Source organism: Schistocerca nitens, chromosome 3 (genome assembly GCF_023898315.1).
Source record: "Schistocerca nitens isolate TAMUIC-IGC-003100 chromosome 3, iqSchNite1.1, whole genome shotgun sequence".
Taxonomy (NCBI): Eukaryota; Metazoa; Arthropoda; class Insecta; order Orthoptera; family Acrididae; genus Schistocerca; species Schistocerca nitens.
This window is the reverse complement of record NC_064616.1, coordinates 188,524,773-188,544,107: the sequence shown is the minus strand read 5'-3', so window position 1 is coordinate 188,544,107 and position 19,335 is coordinate 188,524,773. Positions and strand designations below refer to the sequence as shown.

Genomic DNA, 19,335 nt, shown 5'->3' with positions numbered 1-19,335 from the left:
AGTTTTTTTATCACTGAAAATTACATGACAATAAATCATCACCCAATAAATCATGTAACGGTGATTCATTGCATACCAAATGTCTAATGGTTGTGTGTGGTATAGCACGTAACAAGCATGTTATACAGTTTCCTTTGAGCAATCAGGACATGGAGCTTGTTCTTCTCTCAACAGTAGTTCATCTCTTCTGCTCTGCCTTTAAGTATTATTAGTAAGCATCCCTAGCAATACCACAATGTGATGAAAAAATGTTTCTACATAGTCCTTTACAGCCTAATGTTCATCATGAAAGTAAGTGGTACAAGGGACATTCAATAATTAGCAACACATTTTTTTTTCTCAACCTGTTTCAATTCAAAAAATGGACAATTTGTTGTGAGACATCATGGAATATTCCCACTTCAGCCCCTGTAGTTTCACGAAGTTATGATAGGTGGCGGCACTGTACATAGCCTTCAGACTGGTACCCGCAACAGAAATGCATTGACTTTCTTTTGGCGAAAAACCAGAGCATCAAAGATAATAACAGGCAATTGCAGAATGTCTACGGAGACCTGGCAATGAACAAAAGCCGGGTGAGTCGCTGGATAAGGCACCTGTCATCATCACAATGTCATGCAAACCCATCTGATCTCCCACATGCCTGCTGGCTGCCCACAGTTATAACTCCTGTCATGTTGGAACGTGTGGTCACTCACTCAAGGTGAACAACAGTTTGGGTACTCAAAGTTGTGTGCCTGATGGGTTCCTCACTGCCTAACAGAAGACCATGAAGAGCAGCGAAGGACCATCTATGTGGAATTTCTTGCACGTAACAAGGCTGAACATGACAATTTTTTGTCGGCAACGAAACTTGGGTTCATTACTTTGAATCTGAAACAAAATGGCAATCCATGAGGTGGCAGCACACCACCTCTACTCCAAAGAAAAAGTTCAAAGCCACACCCTCAGCTAATAGAGTTATGACAAAAATCTTATGGGACTCTGAAGGGTCATTCTGTTTGATGTCCTCCATCACAGTGCAACAGTCAACTCTGAAATGTATGTGCCATCCCCAGGAAACTGAAGAAACAACTTCAGCATATTCGTCACCACAAAAAATGCAAATAAATTTCTCCTTTTCCATGACAACATAAGGCCTCACGCAATTCTGTGCACCCTCTCACAAAACTTCATCGGACTCTTCTTCCTCATCCACCTCGCAGTTCAGATCTCGTACCTTCCAACTTACATCTGTTTGGCCTAATGGAGGATGCACTCCATGGGAAGTAGTACGAGGATGATGAGGAGCTTATTGATGTAGCAAGACTAGTAGAGTTGTACCGTGTGGGCATACAGGCCCTCCCAGTTATTTGGCATAAAGCTGACCCATTCAATGGATATTATATTGAAAAATATGTTTTTGAAGCCAATGGAGTCAGGAATAATATAGTGTATTGGACTCCTGAATAAAACTAACTTGCTTTCAGAAAAAAGGTGTGTTGCATTACTTATTGAATGCCTCTCGTAATATAGCCTACATTTCATTTAGCCTAAACATATAAAAATCTTTGAATAGCACTTACAAATGATTCTACACTGAGATACATACATGAAAGCAAGTTAAAATTATTATAAGTTGATACAATTACAGTTCAGAAACAAAAGCATATTTTAGAACAAAACTTTTTGTTAATGTCATGACTCCCTTTTCCACTGGGCCCCTCAAATGTGAAAAGTTAGTAGTCCACAAACCAGATTAAATAATTTCTAGCCTGCTACACAATTAATGCCATTGGCCAAAGCAAGCTATACTCCAATATGCAACTACAAATTTCATGCAACTGCTTCACTGATACATGCCAACACACTGCACAAGTACTGCAGTTATCAGACAGATAAACACAAAAAAGACAGGATGTGCTTTTTGTTTACATAGAAGAGACAAGCTTCAATAACTTCATAACAGCTTATTTGACAAAGTAAGTAACTTACTCAGAGTCAGTCCGACTCCCTATTACTAACTTGATATGGCAGCTGAGATAAAATATGTCAATATGAGCAATTCATCCTCTTCAACATTGCTGTTGTTTCCAGTAACACAAAACTTTATGTGAAACAGTTCTCACATGCCCACAGAAATTGTTCCTCAACCTAATAAATCACAACGATAAAGGAATAATATGCTGTAGGTGCCTGCTGCAAGCACAATATATACCAATAACTCTTGAAATTACCATGGATTTGTGAATATCTACAACAAACAAATGAAGAAACTCACATAATCCCATGTTATGTCAATACACAGAAATACTTCCTGATATTTAAAACACCTAAACCCATTAATTTACTTATACACTTTGTATTTACCAAATGCAACAAAAAGATATTTCTGCAGTTTTTCAAATAAGATAGAACAGCTCGAATGCTTGTGAGAATGGCTTTCAGTTAGGCTGTATTGGTACAGTATATGGACAAAATGAACTCTGTTACCTGCTTTTGACACCAACATAACAAATTGTCAAAAAAATTGCCCTTGCATATTGCATACTTTTATTCTGTTGTCTATCTTTTGACCACACTGTAAGTATTTTGTTTTAAGGGGTAACAATTCTTATTACTGAAATGGTAAGGAATCATTTTAAAGGTCACCAGAGACATGAGCATTACTATTAAAATTAAATAAAGTCCACTAATTCCATGGCTATAATATCACGAGAACACACAATGGAATACAATAACTCAACAAGAAAACTGCATTATTACATAAGTTACAGTAACTGTCAAACAAATAATTTCCATCTTTCTAACTATTTAGTTCAATCATGATGAATGCTCAGTGAAAGCTGTCTCTCTTTTAGTACCTGAATCAATTCCTCCCACATATCACCTAGCATCACACTACAGAAAGGCTCAAAAATATGGAACTGATGCAATGATACAATAAAAGAAACCTAAATTCTGTTTCTTGGACATGAAAAATTACTTCACAGACATGCATTGAAGAGAGTTAATGTAAATTACTACACTATATGTAATACTATAAATAATATACTGTTAGTATCAACAATGATAAGTTGAATTTTTTTTTAAATTTAAAATGCTAAGTTATTTTATTAAGATGTAAAAGGTCTCACTGGGACAAAGCAAATAGTACATTTGTAGTTCACTAATGCATATGATGATTAGCACCTATTTCTGCAAGACTATGACCAAAATTCAAACAAATCATTCACAAGCGTTTTCAATTTTAGTAAAAGCTGTAATGTCTTTCCTACTAACCTGTATGGGTAAAGACTGACAGAAAAACAATGGTGATGTGATGGCTATAAGCTTCTGTGGAGAGTTCAATGGAGGGATCATTACTTGACTGGGCAACAGGCAGCAGTCATCTGAAACAAAATCGCACACATTGAAACTCGGCGGACAGCGCATGTTAATGATTAGTGCACACTGTGGGTTGCTTACCAGAAGTAAGGAAGAAAGATTAGGGAGCAGCATCCTGTCATAGCAAGGGCAATAGCTGTGGAGCAGCAAGTCTTACTGGACTATGATTGGGGATGGAAATAAGCCACATCTCTTTTTCTCCCACAGGAACCATCTACATGGAAGTTTAGGGGTTGAAGTCATATCATCAATATTGTAATTAGATGTGGATCACAAGATCTAATCAAACAAATGGAATTGTGCCCTCAATAATTTAAGGAAACAACAGAAAATCTACATCTGGAAGGCCAAATGAGAATATGAATCCCACTCCTCCAAACTACTCAGGAGAGTATTCTTGTGATGATGAAATGAAGGTGGAACTTATTTATAAATACACTGTTATGTCACTGAAATAATCATACATCCTGAAACAACATGTCCAAGCCAACATACACACTGAAATAACATGTCCACGGTGACAATAATATAGTCTTAGCCAACATGCCATTCGACTGTCATACTTCCACAGCTCTGCAGCACTCAACAATACAGCAACTCAAACCAGAATGCTGATTTTCTTTTTCAGCATTCCCTGAGTAAAAACATGAACAGAACTGAGTGAAAGTGTTCACAAACTAACAAAATTTTGTTTTTGAGATCACTCTATCAGTCACTCAAATGATGTCAGTATCATAAAAAAACATGCACACCTGAAATCCCCTGAAGTGAAATCAGATGCCACCAATATACATGCTTTCAAAATCTGACAATTATGTTGCAGAGGTAGGTCAAAGATAAATAGATGATGAACATGTGAAAAGAAGGATATATGGATCAAAAATAGAAAGAAATGGTTAAAGGGACTAGAAGAAGCAAATAGTGCAGGTGAAGAACTGAATCAACAAAGACTATTAAATCACGCTATAAAAAACAGTGAGAATTCAAAGAACATAGATAAACAATATGCACGAGAAGGGAGGAAATAAACAATGAAACATGGAAAAGGGTGTGGAATCTACAAGAACATGGCACAAATAAGTAGGAGTCATAGAAAAAAAATCAGACAACAATTGGAGAAATAACGTCAAGCTGCCACACAGCAATTATTATAAATGAAGCACATGCTGCGGAGCAAGATTTCACTGCTGAAGTTTTTCTTTGATGGTGCTGGAGGACAAAACCAGATGACTTACAAACAAAAGTACATCAACAGATAATTTTAATACATCAAAAGCTACAACAAATATGGCACCAAAAATGTAAAGTACCCACATGAATTGTTAATAAAAGGATGTTTGGACAAGTTACAAGAAAAACTATTAGTAGTGGTCAGTGGCATACAACATACTTAATCTTGCAGTTTACAGCGACCGAGTGGCAGAACAGAAGTGTATTTGACCTTTCAGTCCAACGGTGGGCCATGTTATATACAGTTTCTAAAACAGAACTCTTGTTCAAGCAAAACCTCAGTATCACAGAATGATACAATAATCAGTGGATCCTTCTTTGAAGTATCACATTCAGTATTTCTTACAGAAAGTACACAGAGGTTATGTCTTTGTGTTCTGCCAATGATGAGGTTTTTGCTTTTGCAAAAGCTCGTATATGAGGATGATGGGGAAGGAAATTGGCAGTGTCCTTTTCAAAGCAACCATCCTAGCATGTACTTTAAGTGAGTTAAAGAAACCACACAAAAACCTTATTTTTAATGGTCAGACAGGGATATGAACTGTGTCCTCAAGAATACTAGTCCAGTGACTTACCACTGTGTCATTTCACTTGGTTTTCAGGCAGAAACAGTTTGCTGATATCTTCATTATAGAAATAACCTCCAGTGTCACTGACACTAAAACGGGAAAGCTTGTTTTCACTCTACTATATCTTATGGTATCATTTTATTGGGTCAGCTTCACGTATTCCCAAAAAATAGATTTTTTTCACAAAAGATCAGGCAGACTGAACTAAGGAGTCAGTTCAAACACTTGATGCAAGTCATTGTTCTCATGATTCAGAATTATTCCTGTGCATATATACCTACACAGTATTTGTGATTAATAATATGGACTCATTCAAAAGAAAATTCAGCATTCACTCAAACACCAGACAGATAAAAACCTTAATCTGTGATAACACTAACTTAACCACTGTACAGAAAGCATGCATTACTATGGAAACTTAATTTTGGATAGTCTTCCAGCAGAACATAATACAAGTATAAAATGCCAAATTTTCAAATCTAAGTTGAAATACTTCCCCCTGGCAAACTAATTTTAATCTATACAGTAGTTACACACACTTGTTTTTAGTAATTTGCTGTAATGTGTTATTTACTTATTCAAACTACCATGAACCATTTTTTTTAATTTTTCATTTTTATGAACTTTTTGTGACTTAGGTATTGATTTGTTCAATGACATAGTAGCTTTGGCTCACATGGGCCCATGGAACCTTAAAAGATAAATAAACTGGGAGACTTTTGGAAATGTGAATTATATTAGAAATAAAGAACCATTAAAGAATACTTGTAAGATTCAGTTTTTCAGGGTACATATTTAGAATCAATCAAACAGCTAGGACTCGGAAGTTTAATGCAGAATTGTTCAATCAACGCATTACTGTAAACAAATACTTCACTATGTCCTATGCAATACAGCAAACATTTTCTTGCAAATTTATTGCACAAGCTGGAAAAGTGATTTACAATTAAAACTAAGTAAAGAATATTGAACACCCTATAAAGAGATAACAACATAAAGTGAGAGACATTGGTACAACTGATGTGGTAAGAGACATAACAATAAAGAATATGATCACATAAACCCATAAGGTTTCAAAATGTGTCACGAGTAAAGTAACAGAACATTGCATTAAAAAGTAAGATTACAATATATTCCATAATATGCCATATCTTTGAGTACACTAAATTAGTAGTTGTTTCAGTGATGGATACCATTAGATGTTAAGATGTGTTAATAAACACTGGGTCAATGTAATGCTGAAAAAATACATCAGCACAAGAAGTAGAATAAGAAAAACTGAACTACTGTGCTACTCCACAAATGGCATGTATTGTCTCCATGAAAACAGCAGTTCATATATTCAACATGATTAAATCTTACAAAATACAATATTTTGCAGTGCTCTGCTGTTTCATCCACAAAAAAAAACTCTATACCTGCAAAATTTCATTAATTTGTTCATTTTAAACACTGTTTTTTCTTTTCCCAACAACTACTAAAATCTATCTTAAGTTCACTAGTGTTTTGCAAACAAAGGTGCTACTACATATACAATAACAACAGAAAAGGAAGCATCAATGTAATAGATTTTTTTCAACATGACAGGTTTCAAACAATAAAATATTGCCCACGGGTCTCATATAATGTTTTTGTTCTGTCTAACTCCAATCTAGTTCATTGCACATATTTAAGTTATCCATCTTGCTAAAGATATAATGAAAGTATAAATACACAGGAATTCCACAAAATAAACTGAATTCTAACTTGCTCAAACAAGACTGTGTTCGTCACCTTGCTGAGCTATATATTTAAGGTATTTATGTTTTTTTTATATATAATTATAAATGAAACACAAGCTTGTGAATTTCTGATTATATTTATTAAATTATGAAATGAGCTTCAGCTAATGATATGAAGGAAATAACAAGATTATGTGTGTCAACTGTACAATAGATTTTGCCAAGTAAAACTTTACATAAAAAAGAAATATTTTCAGAATACAGCAGTGAATGAACCTGGCAACAGCATTTTAAGTACACACTTAATGAGGTGAAAATATATTCTGTAAATGTTGGTATTTGGTAAATAAAAACAAACTAAGTTAAAATATAATACAAACAGAATTTTCCCACTTAAATCATTCTAATATTTAGTACAGCATGTATCCCACTGATTTTGTCATAGTCACTTTTTTTTTCCTTTTTCAAAACTTTTATGACTATTTTAACTCATCTACAAGCAGAAAGATAGAACTTTTGAACAAAGTAATTGAGTAAAAACACATTATGAGATAAATTCAACAACTATTATTTTGTGGTTGAAAGTTATTTACTTACTGCATGTACTCAACGTGATTAATAACAATTTCTTTTAAAAATATTTCTCTAGATTCTGCATCGAGCAATGGCTCTGATTTCTCCATCACATTTCTTACAAATTAAAAACAACTTAACACTGAACTTTAGAAACTGTATAACTCACTCCTTATTCTGGATTATTTAATTCTGTCACAGTACCAATATGAGGAATTTCTACATGCTGGCAATCAGATAAATATTTCACCACCCCACCGAAGTACTTCAGTATCTATTTCAGAACTGCCCATCTTCCTTCTTCACACACATTTGTATCATTCATAACACCATGCTGTAGTGCATCACTTGGCAAATTTACATGAATTATATCACCTGTATTTCTATGACGACTTGGTTCATTCACTGTAATGAACACTTCTGAAGTCAAACTTTCAGTTTTGCGGACATCTGCTATAAAGCATTCCTCAACACTTCCTTTCTGTTCACTGTGTGGTACAGGAGCTCCTGGTGTAAAGACATCATCATCATCATCATCATCATCACCGCCACTTTTTGTTAACTTTTCATTGTTTATTTTTCCAGTTTTCATTTCTTCTTCACCCTTTCCACTTTCATTACTAGTTCTGTTGCCACCACCACCACCACCACAAACAGTAGGCTGATCATCTGGATTATCTTTCATATTATTTCTTGTATCAGCATCCTCTGAAGCAGATGAATCCATCTGAGGAATTTCACTTTCGAGGTTATTTACTTCTTTGCTTTGATTTAACTGTACAGTCTGGTCACTGTCAAGTTTCTTCACAGAGTCAGGAAAGAACTGTTCACTAGGACTGAAAGGTGTATCAACTGTCACCAGCTGCAGGTAACTGCCAAACGAATTCATTTCAGGCAAACCAACAAATGATTCCTCTCGTGAAAGGTTTGAACGTTTCTCATGGTTCTCACTGAAATTGTTATCTGGGATCACAGTCTCTTTCAGGGGTGTTGCATCATTATCTTTTGATTCCAAATTTTCACCAGCACTTTCAGTAACAAGTGAGGGACTATGCCTTGAGCCAGACTTGACATCCTCTTTTATAGGTAAAACATTAGTTTGTGGTGTTTTGTCTATTAGGTCTGTAGGACTTTCAGAAAATAAATCAGCAGTCTTTTGCATGTTTTTACTACTAGAGGGAGAGGGAACACACTGAGGCTGCACTGGGATGCTGTACAATGAAATTGAAACCTGCCTGTCTCCGTTATCACATCCTGACTGAGACAAATGTGGTTCATGAAATAAATTTTCATCTTTTGGCTGAACATGTGCAGTTCGTGTCTGAAAATTTGGTGCCAAATTGGAATTACTGCCTTTACAGTTTTTTAGTGGTGGTCTGAGAGATTCTTTTTTCTTACAACATTTCATGTTGAGAAGGAGTACAATAACAGCTACCCAAATGGCAAAAGCAACTATCTCATAAACCAAAAATGATGTGGCATTCCAGTCACCATGGGCAAACGCAGTCCAAAGAAGTGGAACCAATATGAACCAATGAAAAAACGAGTACACACCACACAGAATGGGTAGCAATAACACAATCATGACGTCTTCCTTCAATTTTTCTATTGTGTTTGACAATGAACTACCACATTTCTGTTGTGCAGAGTCCATTATAGCAGTTAAACAGCATCACATGTCCTTCAGAATTACTATTACAAAAGTGTTATTAAATATACTTTTGACTAAATTTGATAAGCAATTGGAACAGTAGACAGAGAAAACCTTCCGTAGAACACCAAAGCACTAACTAAATGTCACCGTTACTCCTTCAAAGAGAAGTTCCTCTACAACAGGAAATACCACCTCTGTTATCACATGATGCGATATGATATGATGCGATAAAACGACCGAACTTCCTGGCAATCGTTCTAAATACTCACGCTAAGGTGTCATGACTTCAATGAGATCAACTACAATTTAAGGCCCATTTAAAAAACCTATGGCAACATAACAATAGGAATTTCATGGATATGAAAATTATACTAAACACGTATCTTGCAGGTAATTTCAACTTACTTTTGTGAATTATCTGCAAACTTTTAACTTGTCAGTAGTTCACAATTTATTTTATTAGCATTAAGGATAAAATGCCAGTGCTAATCAGTCGTCCAATTAAGAAAACTGAAATCAGCAATTTATACATACTTATTTTCACTTACTGTCAGAAATGAACACGAAAAATGAGTTTATAGGTGATAACTAATAACTAAACGATAAAATTTGGTTGCACATTATCACACGTAAAACACACAGAAATTTTAATGTGAGATTAAAATAAACTAATCATACACACAGTTAAAAAAACGATAAAATTAGAAACAAAGGCCCACAGTATAGCCAGTTTACTGCAGAGGAAACTTCTAAGATTTTAAAGACCACAGAATCAGCACAACTGTATTCCTAAATACCAACAATAAATAAAAATAAGATTTACTCTGAGAGACACTTTTCTATAGCCTATATTGAGTAGCGTAGGATATAGAAAAGTTCCTCCATGTAATTATTGTTATGTTTCACTAAGTACCCCTACCCCTCTCAGATGAATTAATATAAATAAGAAAATAATATGTTTTTCATCACACATACTATGAACAGAAAAGAGCTTATTCCATGATGTTACATTGTCTTTGAAGGCCAATCTATAAAAGAATTCTACTTCCTGAAGGACGAACAAGTAGGTGGCTTTCTCTTCCAATATATCTCACAAAACTCAGTTTAACCTAACGCATAATCAATTCTATTTTTTTGTAAACTTTGGCTACTTTGTAAAATGGCTAAATTGTTGCACACATTATTATTATATAAAGAAGATGTTATAACATATGAAAAAAAGTGAATAAGCCACACTAATGTAGACACAGTTACCTCAAACATATACTAACCACTCTGAAACAGTTTGGATACACATTTCACTTATAAAAATAATTAAGTGGTAAGGAAAAACTGCAAACTTACCTATGAGATTTTCATCAGGTTCCGTATTCTGTATCAAGCGTGACAATAATTTAAATAATAACGCCAAAACATCAAGATTCTCCGCGCTACGTACAAAGACTGGCAGGCAACTCTGTCTCAACAGGCCCCAAATTCTAATTATCACCAGGAGTTCACGAAGTGTATTTAGTGCTTTGTAATCACGTAATAATTCATACTGCAAAGAACAACAATAATAAAGTAGAAATATGAAACATACAGTGTCATAGAAGAGAAACTAGAGATGGTACAACAGAATTTAGGTGATTTTGCGTAATACTGGAGAGTATAGATGCCAGTAAACATTAAAGATCCTGATTATATATTCTGCCAACATGAAATTACTACTTAGAGTTCAATTACTCCAGTTTTAAGGAAAGAATTGCCTGTGGTCTTTATCCTGAAACTTTTCTCATGTTTGGCTTATTAAATTATAACAACTGCAGAAAGACAAATAAAGATAGATGGGATTAGGCCACTATGTAAAGTGAATTCTTCCGGCTGACTATATCTGACTAGTACTAGATGTTTAAAGTGTTGTTATTCTACATAAATGTATGGATCGAAGTTTCACCAGTCCTATCCACAAAATCAATCCAAAAACACCACTTTATTTCACCCCTGTCTGCTGGCAACCACTGATTCAAAAGTTTGGAAACCACTGTCATTTGTGCGGAAATAAATATTTGTTTGTTTAATTATATGTTCAAATATTTCATCTGTGATAAAAAGTCAATAAAAAACTTCAACTTTGTTACAATTTTGCCCATTTTTATTACTCAGATTGGTACTATGGGCACTCATAAAATGCACAATGTTTGGCTAGTTACACTGAGGATCAAACCACATACTTTGATCACTTATTGAACCATCAGACAAATTATCACTGTCAAATGATGGTAATCATATTACACAGAGACATTAACATTTAATGTAATTTTCTGGACTATTATGCTGTGGATAAATGGATTTCACCTTCAAACCAAACATTTTGTCCCCATCTGCAGAGGATATTTTCAGGGGGGATTGTAGTTTCTTTAAATGTCTGTTCCACACCCTGGCTCACTACTGACAACAGCAATATTCTGCCTCCACATTCTTCAGCACAGTGGTGTGACGTCACATGTTTTAAATGTGCAACTGCAATAGGCCACTGTTGACTGCCATCATCCACTGTTGCCATCATCCCATGGTGGAAGACCGGTTCACATCTTCTTCGGCACTGGAATCCAAACATCATTCAATTCCACACCCTCCTCCTTCCCACTGGAATTATAGGGTTGTTTTATAATCTCTATGGCCTCTCTGTATAACCTTTCATGGTATCCACTTGCAGCTGCTAGTACTTGAGTGCTATCAAAATTAATGTGGTGATCTCCTGGCTAAAAAGCATGTTCCACAAAAGCTGATCTATCAGTTTCCCCTCTTCTGCAATTGCCCTTGCACTCATCTAGTCATTTTCTTACTGTTCTTCTTGTAGTACCCACTACACCGCCCCACAACTACACGGAATCGTATAAATTCCTGCTTTTTCTGGTGGTTGGCAAGTATAATTAGCCAATTTTAGGTGATCTTGTATCGTCCGAGTGGGTTTGTAGATTCCCACGATGTTCCTCTTTCCCAAGATTTTTCCTACGCTCTCAGTAACTTCCTTAATGACGGGCAGGAAAACTTTTGATTTCACCAGTGCTTGAGCATCGCTACGATTTCTACACAATGGCCTTAATGCTCTTTTCACCTCAGTGAATTAATAACCATTCTTTAGTAATGCACTGGTGAGATGTTTTAATTCTGTGTCAAGCAGCTCTACTTCAGAGATTTTCCTTGCTCTATCTGCCGACGTTTTTTTTATGCCTCACTTTTGTTGTGTGTGGTGGTTCGAATCCCAGTGTAGGTAATGGTCTGCTTGCTTAGGTTTTTGGTAAATCGTGTGGTCCAAGATACCATCTTCTTTCCTGAAAACTAGCACATCAAGAAAACGCAATCTTCTGCCTGTGTTCTCCTCTATGATAAAGTGAATCTTCAAATTTATCCAGTTGAGGTGTTTGTGAAAATGATCCAGTTCCTTCCTGACACGCTGCCACAAAACAAACATATCATCCACATACCGGAACCAAATATTCAGTTTCTTCTTTGCAGTTTCCAATGCTTGCTTATCAAATTTTTCCATATAGTAGTGTGCTATAACTCGGCTTAGTGGGCTCCTCATAGTGACACCATCCATCTGTTCATAGAACTCATTGCTCCATTTGAAATACGTGATTGATTTAAACAGTCCTGCAACATCTGGAGGAAAAATTTGATTCAGCTGTTGCAACACTTTATTGAAAGGAACCATAATTAATAGTGATACCATATCAAAACGGACTAATACGTACTCCAGCTGTACCACTATGCCATTTAATTTACTGATAAAATGTGCTGAATTCTTTATGTACGAATCTGTTTGGCCCACATATGGTCATAATAACATTGTCAACATTTGAACCAGAGCTGCTTAATGCAGAATAAAAACATCTCACCAATACATTACTCAAGAATGGTTATTTGCTCACTGAGGTGAAAAGAGCATTAAGACCACCATGTAGAAATCATACCAGTGCTCAAACACCGGTGAAATCAAACGTTTTCCTGCCCTTTATTAAGGCAGTTACTGACCGCATAGGAAAACTCTTGAAAAAGATGAACATCATGGTAATCAACAAACTCACCCGGAAGATACAAGATCACCTAAAATGGGCCAAGGAGGCTTGCCAACCACTGGAAAAAGCAGGAATTTATAGGATTCCGTGTAGTTGGGGGGAAGTGTGCCAGGGTACTACAAGAAGAATAGCCAAAAACTGACTAGATGAACACGAGGGGATTTGCAAAAGAGAGGAGATTGACAGATCAGCTGCTGCGGAACATGCTTTGCAGCCAGGAGCCCGCCACACTCATTTTGCTAGGACTCAAGTACTGGCCAGCCACAAGTGGATACCATGTAAGATTATACAGAGAGGCCACAGAGATTGTAAAACAACCCTGAAATTCCAGTAGGAAGGAGGAGGGTGTGAAACTAAATGACATTTGGATTTCAGTGCCAAAGATGATGTGTACTGGTCTTCCACCAAGGGGTGATAGCAACAGCGGACAACAGTCGACAGTGGCCAACTGTGGTCACACATTCATAACGTGACATCACACCATGGCGCAGAAGCATGTGGAAGTTTAATTTTGCTGTCATCAGTAGCAAGCCAGGGTGTGAATCAGACATTCAAAGAAGCTACTACACCCCTTGAAAATATCCTCTCTGCAGATGGTGGCGAAATGTTGGGGTTTTCAGGTGAAATCCATTCGAACATGGCATAATAGCCCAGAACATTTTATTATTTGTGAGATTTCCAGCCATGAAAGTTTACATTTTACAAATATGGAGATATTAATGTGTTACAAATAATGCACTCGATGTAGCACTGTCTTCCACTCCTGACATGTTTGCTACAATGGGCAACAAAGTTTTTAGAAAATATCACTCTGAAACTACCCCCTCCTTGCAGAACTGTGGCTTTTTTTAACTGGTCTTCTCTTGGAGGTTGTCTTCTTACCATAAAATGCCCATTTATACACCAACTCAACAACTGTCAAGTGGTGCACCTACATTTTTTTACTTACCCAGCTAGGCAGCAACTACCGAGCGAATTTTTTCCACGGTAACATCTGTGTGCTATGTGGCATATTTGCCACGTAGGATACAGATGTTACCGTGGAAAAAATTCACTGTTGGATGAGTTGCTGCCCTGGCAAGTGCATCATTAAGTGCCCAATTATACACTGATACAAAACACATCAAGTGGCCACCTGCATGAGGGACTGTCACCTTAAAAGCCTCAAAGCACAGTAAAAGCAGCTCTGCACTCAACATGTTAAGTGTTAGAAAAGGTTGCTTTATTTGCTATCCTGTGATTATGTTCACAAGTTAACATGACAATGTGACAAAATGTGTCAATGAAGTTGAACATTTGACACAGGTAAATAATGTTTTAATACAACAGTAATGAAATGGAGATAATGCTACCCTCCCTGTTTACCTTTCCCCTGTTGCTTCATAACCTGGGTTGTGAGTAACTGAATCCACTTTCCGTTCTTCCCCTTTTTTCCCCTCTCTCCTCCCTGACAAAAGAACAAAGTTCCAAAAGCTAGGATAAGTAAATTTTCTGTTCTGTTTTGTGTGTCTATCAGCTGTACTGAGCTGAGGTAAGTACTGGCCAGCCCCTCTATCTCTTTTTTAGTAAATGTACTGAGATGTCATTTTAGCTATGGTACAGTGAACAATGTAGCAAATTTTCTGATGTACACAACAGATTTCACATTTGTAGCTGCTGAGTTATGGCACCTTTACAGTTTTTCTGTGGCACTGGCAGGAGCCTTCTAAGAACACTTCAATAACAGAACATGTGTGGAACTTCATCAAATAGTTACAAGATAATCTCCAAGTGTTCTGTTAAGAAAGTCTGTAATTATCCATGCGAAATGGGTGAGAGTGTCATGCAGATTACCACATGGATTGCCTTCTCTCCATTGGTACATCTTCCAGTACCTGTTAAAGCGTATCTGTTAATTATTGCAGATACTTGTTGCTATTTAGAATCTTGTCAATGGAACAAGGACAATTTATGTGATTCTTGGAAAGTCTGCGCCACTTGTTGATAGACGCATTTATTTCCCAAATTCTCTCAGCACTTCGAACTGACAAGTAGTGAATATTGCGTGGATTGATTTGCCCATGATTGGCAAAGATGCTTCATCTGTGAAGAAAATCTTGCACAGGAACAGCACACCACTTTGTAGTTTCCACAGATACCATTTGGAGAACTGCAACCAATTCTGAAGCTCATTGGGATGAAGCTGTTGATGGTGTGCAACAAGGAAGGAATGGATATGTTCCAAGCTGCCTGATTGTGACATGTGAGTTGTGTGCTACCACTGCTACAATACTAGCTGCATTTTTACCCCATCAGTACCATTCTTTGTCACAGGCATATTTTGCTCTTCACACTTCCCACTCCTTCCTTCGTTTGTAATGTTTGCAAAGACAGGCTGTTGGGGTGTGATGAAACAAGGATATCTTTTAGCATACACTTACAGCTCTGCTCATTTGCCACAAACAAAAACCATAGTCACCTTCTGGACTGTCATATACACTGTGGAAGTCTGAATAGCTTTATGAGCAAGTTGTCTGATCGCTACAGCAGCAGAGTGGACACTGATGTGCCTCTAGAATGTACCAGAATTACACATCTGCTTACATTTGGTACAGCAGGGCAGATGTTTATGGATACCTTCCACTGAAGGCAGGGCAGTACTTTGGGACACTATTAACTTTGTTACAATTTGATCCAGTTCCATGCAAGTTATATCAAAGTTCTCTTCAAAGGCTCTTTCCAAAACCACAGAAATATATGCATATATAGTTCCATTAAAAATAAGTCAGTTCCTCCATTTCAGCAGCTATAAACAGCTGCACCAGACTGGTCTTTGGACTGGAGACCACAAAAACAGCAAACATTAAAAATTAGTTGCATTTGTAGATAGGAAGTTAACTGCTCATCCATTATAAACGACTGATTTGAATTTTGTATCCCCCCCCCACACACACACACAATTTCTCAGACACAAACAGCAGTTGACCGGCATTGCCTGATGAAGCGTTGTTGTGATGCCTCGTGTAAGCAGGAGAAATGCATACCATCATGTTTCCGACTTTGATAAAGGTTGGATAGTAGCCTATCGCGATTGCGGTTTATCGTATGGCAACATCACTGCTCGCGTTGGTGGAGTTCCACTGACTGTTAGCAGAATATGGAATCGGTGGGTTCAGGAGGGTAATACGGAACACTGTGCTGGATCCCAACGGTCTCGTATCACTAGCAGTCGAGATGACAGGCATCTTATCCGCATGGCTGTAATGGATCGTGCAGCCACGCCTCGATCCCCGAGTCAACAGATGGAGACATTTACAAAACAACAACCATCTGCACGAACAGTTCGACGACGTTTGCAGCAGCATGGACTATCAGCTCGGAGACCATGGCTGCGGTTACCCTTGATGCTGCATCACAGACAGGAGCGCCTGCGATGGTGTACTCAACGATGACCCTGGGTGCACGAATGGCAAAACGTCATTTTTTCGGATGAATCCAGGTTCTGTTTACAGTATCATGATGGTCGCATCCGTCTTTGGCGACATCACGGTGAACGCACGTTGGAAGCGTGTATTCGTCATCGCCATACTGGCGTATCACTCGGCGTGGTGGTATGGGGTGCCATTGGTTACGCATCTCACTCGCCTCTTGTTCGCATTGATGGCACTTTGAAGAGTGGAAGTTACATTTCAGATATGTTATGACCCGTGGGTCTACCCTTCATTCAATCCCTGCGAAACCCTACATTTCAGCAGGATAATGCACGACCGCATGTTGCAGGTCCTGTTCGGACCTTTCTGGATACAGAAAACGTTCGACTGCTGCCCTGGCCAGCACATTCTCCAGATCTCTCACCAATTGAAAATGTCTGGTCAATGGTGGCCGAGCAACTGGCTCATCAAAATACGCCAGTCACTACTCTTGATGAACTGTGGTATCGTGTTGAAGCTGCATGGGCAGCTCTGTTTGACTCAATGCCCAGGCGTATCAAGGTCGTTATTACGGCCAGAGGTGGTTGTTATGGGTACTGATTTCTCAGAATCTATGCACCCAAATTGCGTGAAAATGTAATCACATGTCAGTTCTAGTATAATATATTTGTCCAATGAATACCCATTTATCATCTGCATTTTTTCTTGGTGTAGCAATTTTAATGGCCAGTAGTGTATACAAGACATGAAATACCTGCACTTTTGATTGGAACCAAATTGTGTACATAAACTCGTAGACAATCCTTGGAGAGTGTGTACACACTGAATTTTTTGCTGTGTGAACACCAATTCATGGACAACTGCTGCTGCAGGGGTCAAGTTTCATGGGCAACAGTGTATTAACGGCAGAGATTGCCTTCGACTATTATGATGAGCCAAAGCACATACACAGCAACAAAATGCATCATCTCATTGCTTTCAAATTGTAGCTGAATGGTTTAAGGAACACTTCAAAACTATGAAGGTGTATGTGTGGCCCAATGCCATATGATCTCAATCCAACCAACCACAAGTGAGACATAGACAGGGAGGTGCACTCCTTGCACCCAGCTCTGAAACATGTTATTTCAGTCATGAATTGGTGTTGCAAACTTTAAAAAAAAGTGATGGTGGGAATCAGTGCGAAAAGTGGCTAATTTTATTCAAATATTGACTTTTATAGCATATTACATTATAAATATGAATTAATATTACATGAAATACTCACATTATAAACTTTTATTTTATGATATTTTACTTTAAATGAAATGTGGAATAATTTCTCATTACTGTCAACAGTTTTATATACTTACACCAGAGCCTTTGGTTGAGGCCTGTCGTTGCTCTGGCAGCCTTGCTAAAAGATTAAGTGCTAAATCTGCTACCCACTGAATTAGCTGTTGCAGTGACTGCAGTGTGCTAGGTTCAACAGTGAACTCCTTTGCTTCCAAATGTAGCAAAACTTTATCAACATCCGTTATTGATTCAGTCATGACATCTGGAACAAGAGAAACTGAGTAAAATATTTGAAGTTATTAACGCTATTTCACTTTCTCATTCAATGGAATACAGGGGTACAGCCACATAGATAAGGCTTTATACAGTTCATGTCTCAATCAGCACATTATTTCACCACAAAATATTTACTTCTGTGGAGTTTATTCACTATTTTTATCAATAGCAAAACATCAGTGTGAAAATGTACTATGCAGGCACAATAACTCTGCACTTGAGCTGCTGTGAGTGATGCAAACACAATATCCCTCCCCCTCTCTTCACACACACACACACACACACACACACACACACACATACCTCGAAGGCAGACAGTATACAAAACAAACATCTGCTTGTATTTTGTATTTTCCATTTTTACTAGAAGCGAGGTGACACATAGGTCATGACTGTTTCATTTATTCTGTTTAGTCAAAACTGAAATCTTACTGGAATAAGTTACCATACACTACTATACAATGCTACTAGCAACAGTCCTGTTTACTAAGATTGGCACTACATGGAAACAAGTCGCTACCAGCCAACTTATACCAATTCCTCCATTCCTAAAATCTCTCATAAGACATGCTGTCTTTTTAATACTCCACTACAGCTTTAGCAGTTGTACTAGATTTAACATCTCTCTCTCTCTCTCTCTCTCTCTCTCTCTCTCTCTCTCTCTGTGTGTGTGTGTGTGTGTGTGTGTGTGTGTGTGTCCTGGAACACACGGATGGGAAAAATTGTAACATGGTCTGTATGTAAGTTCTAGCTCTAAAAATGAGTGTGGTATTCATCAAAACAACATGCAGCAAATCAATTAAACCACACAAAACACTTAAATTATTGAAAATTCAGAAAAATTAATATGCAAAGAAAATGCACCGAAAAAAGTACTATGTGTAAAGCAGGAGAAAGTTTAAGAGTATAGCAACATGAGTTGACAGACATCAGTTACAGTTCAAAATGAATATCACAAAAAAACTGCATTTGTTAAAGAATGGATAAACAGAGTAGTGATTAAATGGAAATACAAAATATCTGGTTTATTATTGTTGATAAAAGAAAAAAATTTGGATCTGAAGCAATGACATGATGGGGAAAGATAGGAGACAAGTGGAGGAAAGTTGATTAACAAGAGAGTACTTACAGTTAACATGTCACTATGACAATAATGGTATTCTAAAGTATAGGCATTGGGAGAAAATATTCATGATC

At 37.2% G+C, this 19,335-nt stretch overlaps 1 protein-coding gene across 1 annotated transcript in view; it reads right to left on the bottom strand.

Annotated features, from left to right (window-relative positions):
• LOC126248134 (mediator of RNA polymerase II transcription subunit 16) overlaps positions 1-19,335 on the bottom strand; it is a 343,327-nt gene that overhangs the window by 29,907 nt on the left and 294,085 nt on the right. The window contains exons 12-14 of the mRNA XM_049948825.1: positions 17,940-18,124; positions 10,458-10,653; positions 3,262-3,371 (exon numbers count right to left, since the gene is read on the bottom strand). Coding sequence (XP_049804782.1) covers positions 3,262-3,371; positions 10,458-10,653; positions 17,940-18,124 — 491 coding nt within the window. The remainder of the gene's footprint in view (positions 1-3,261; positions 3,372-10,457; positions 10,654-17,939; positions 18,125-19,335) is intronic.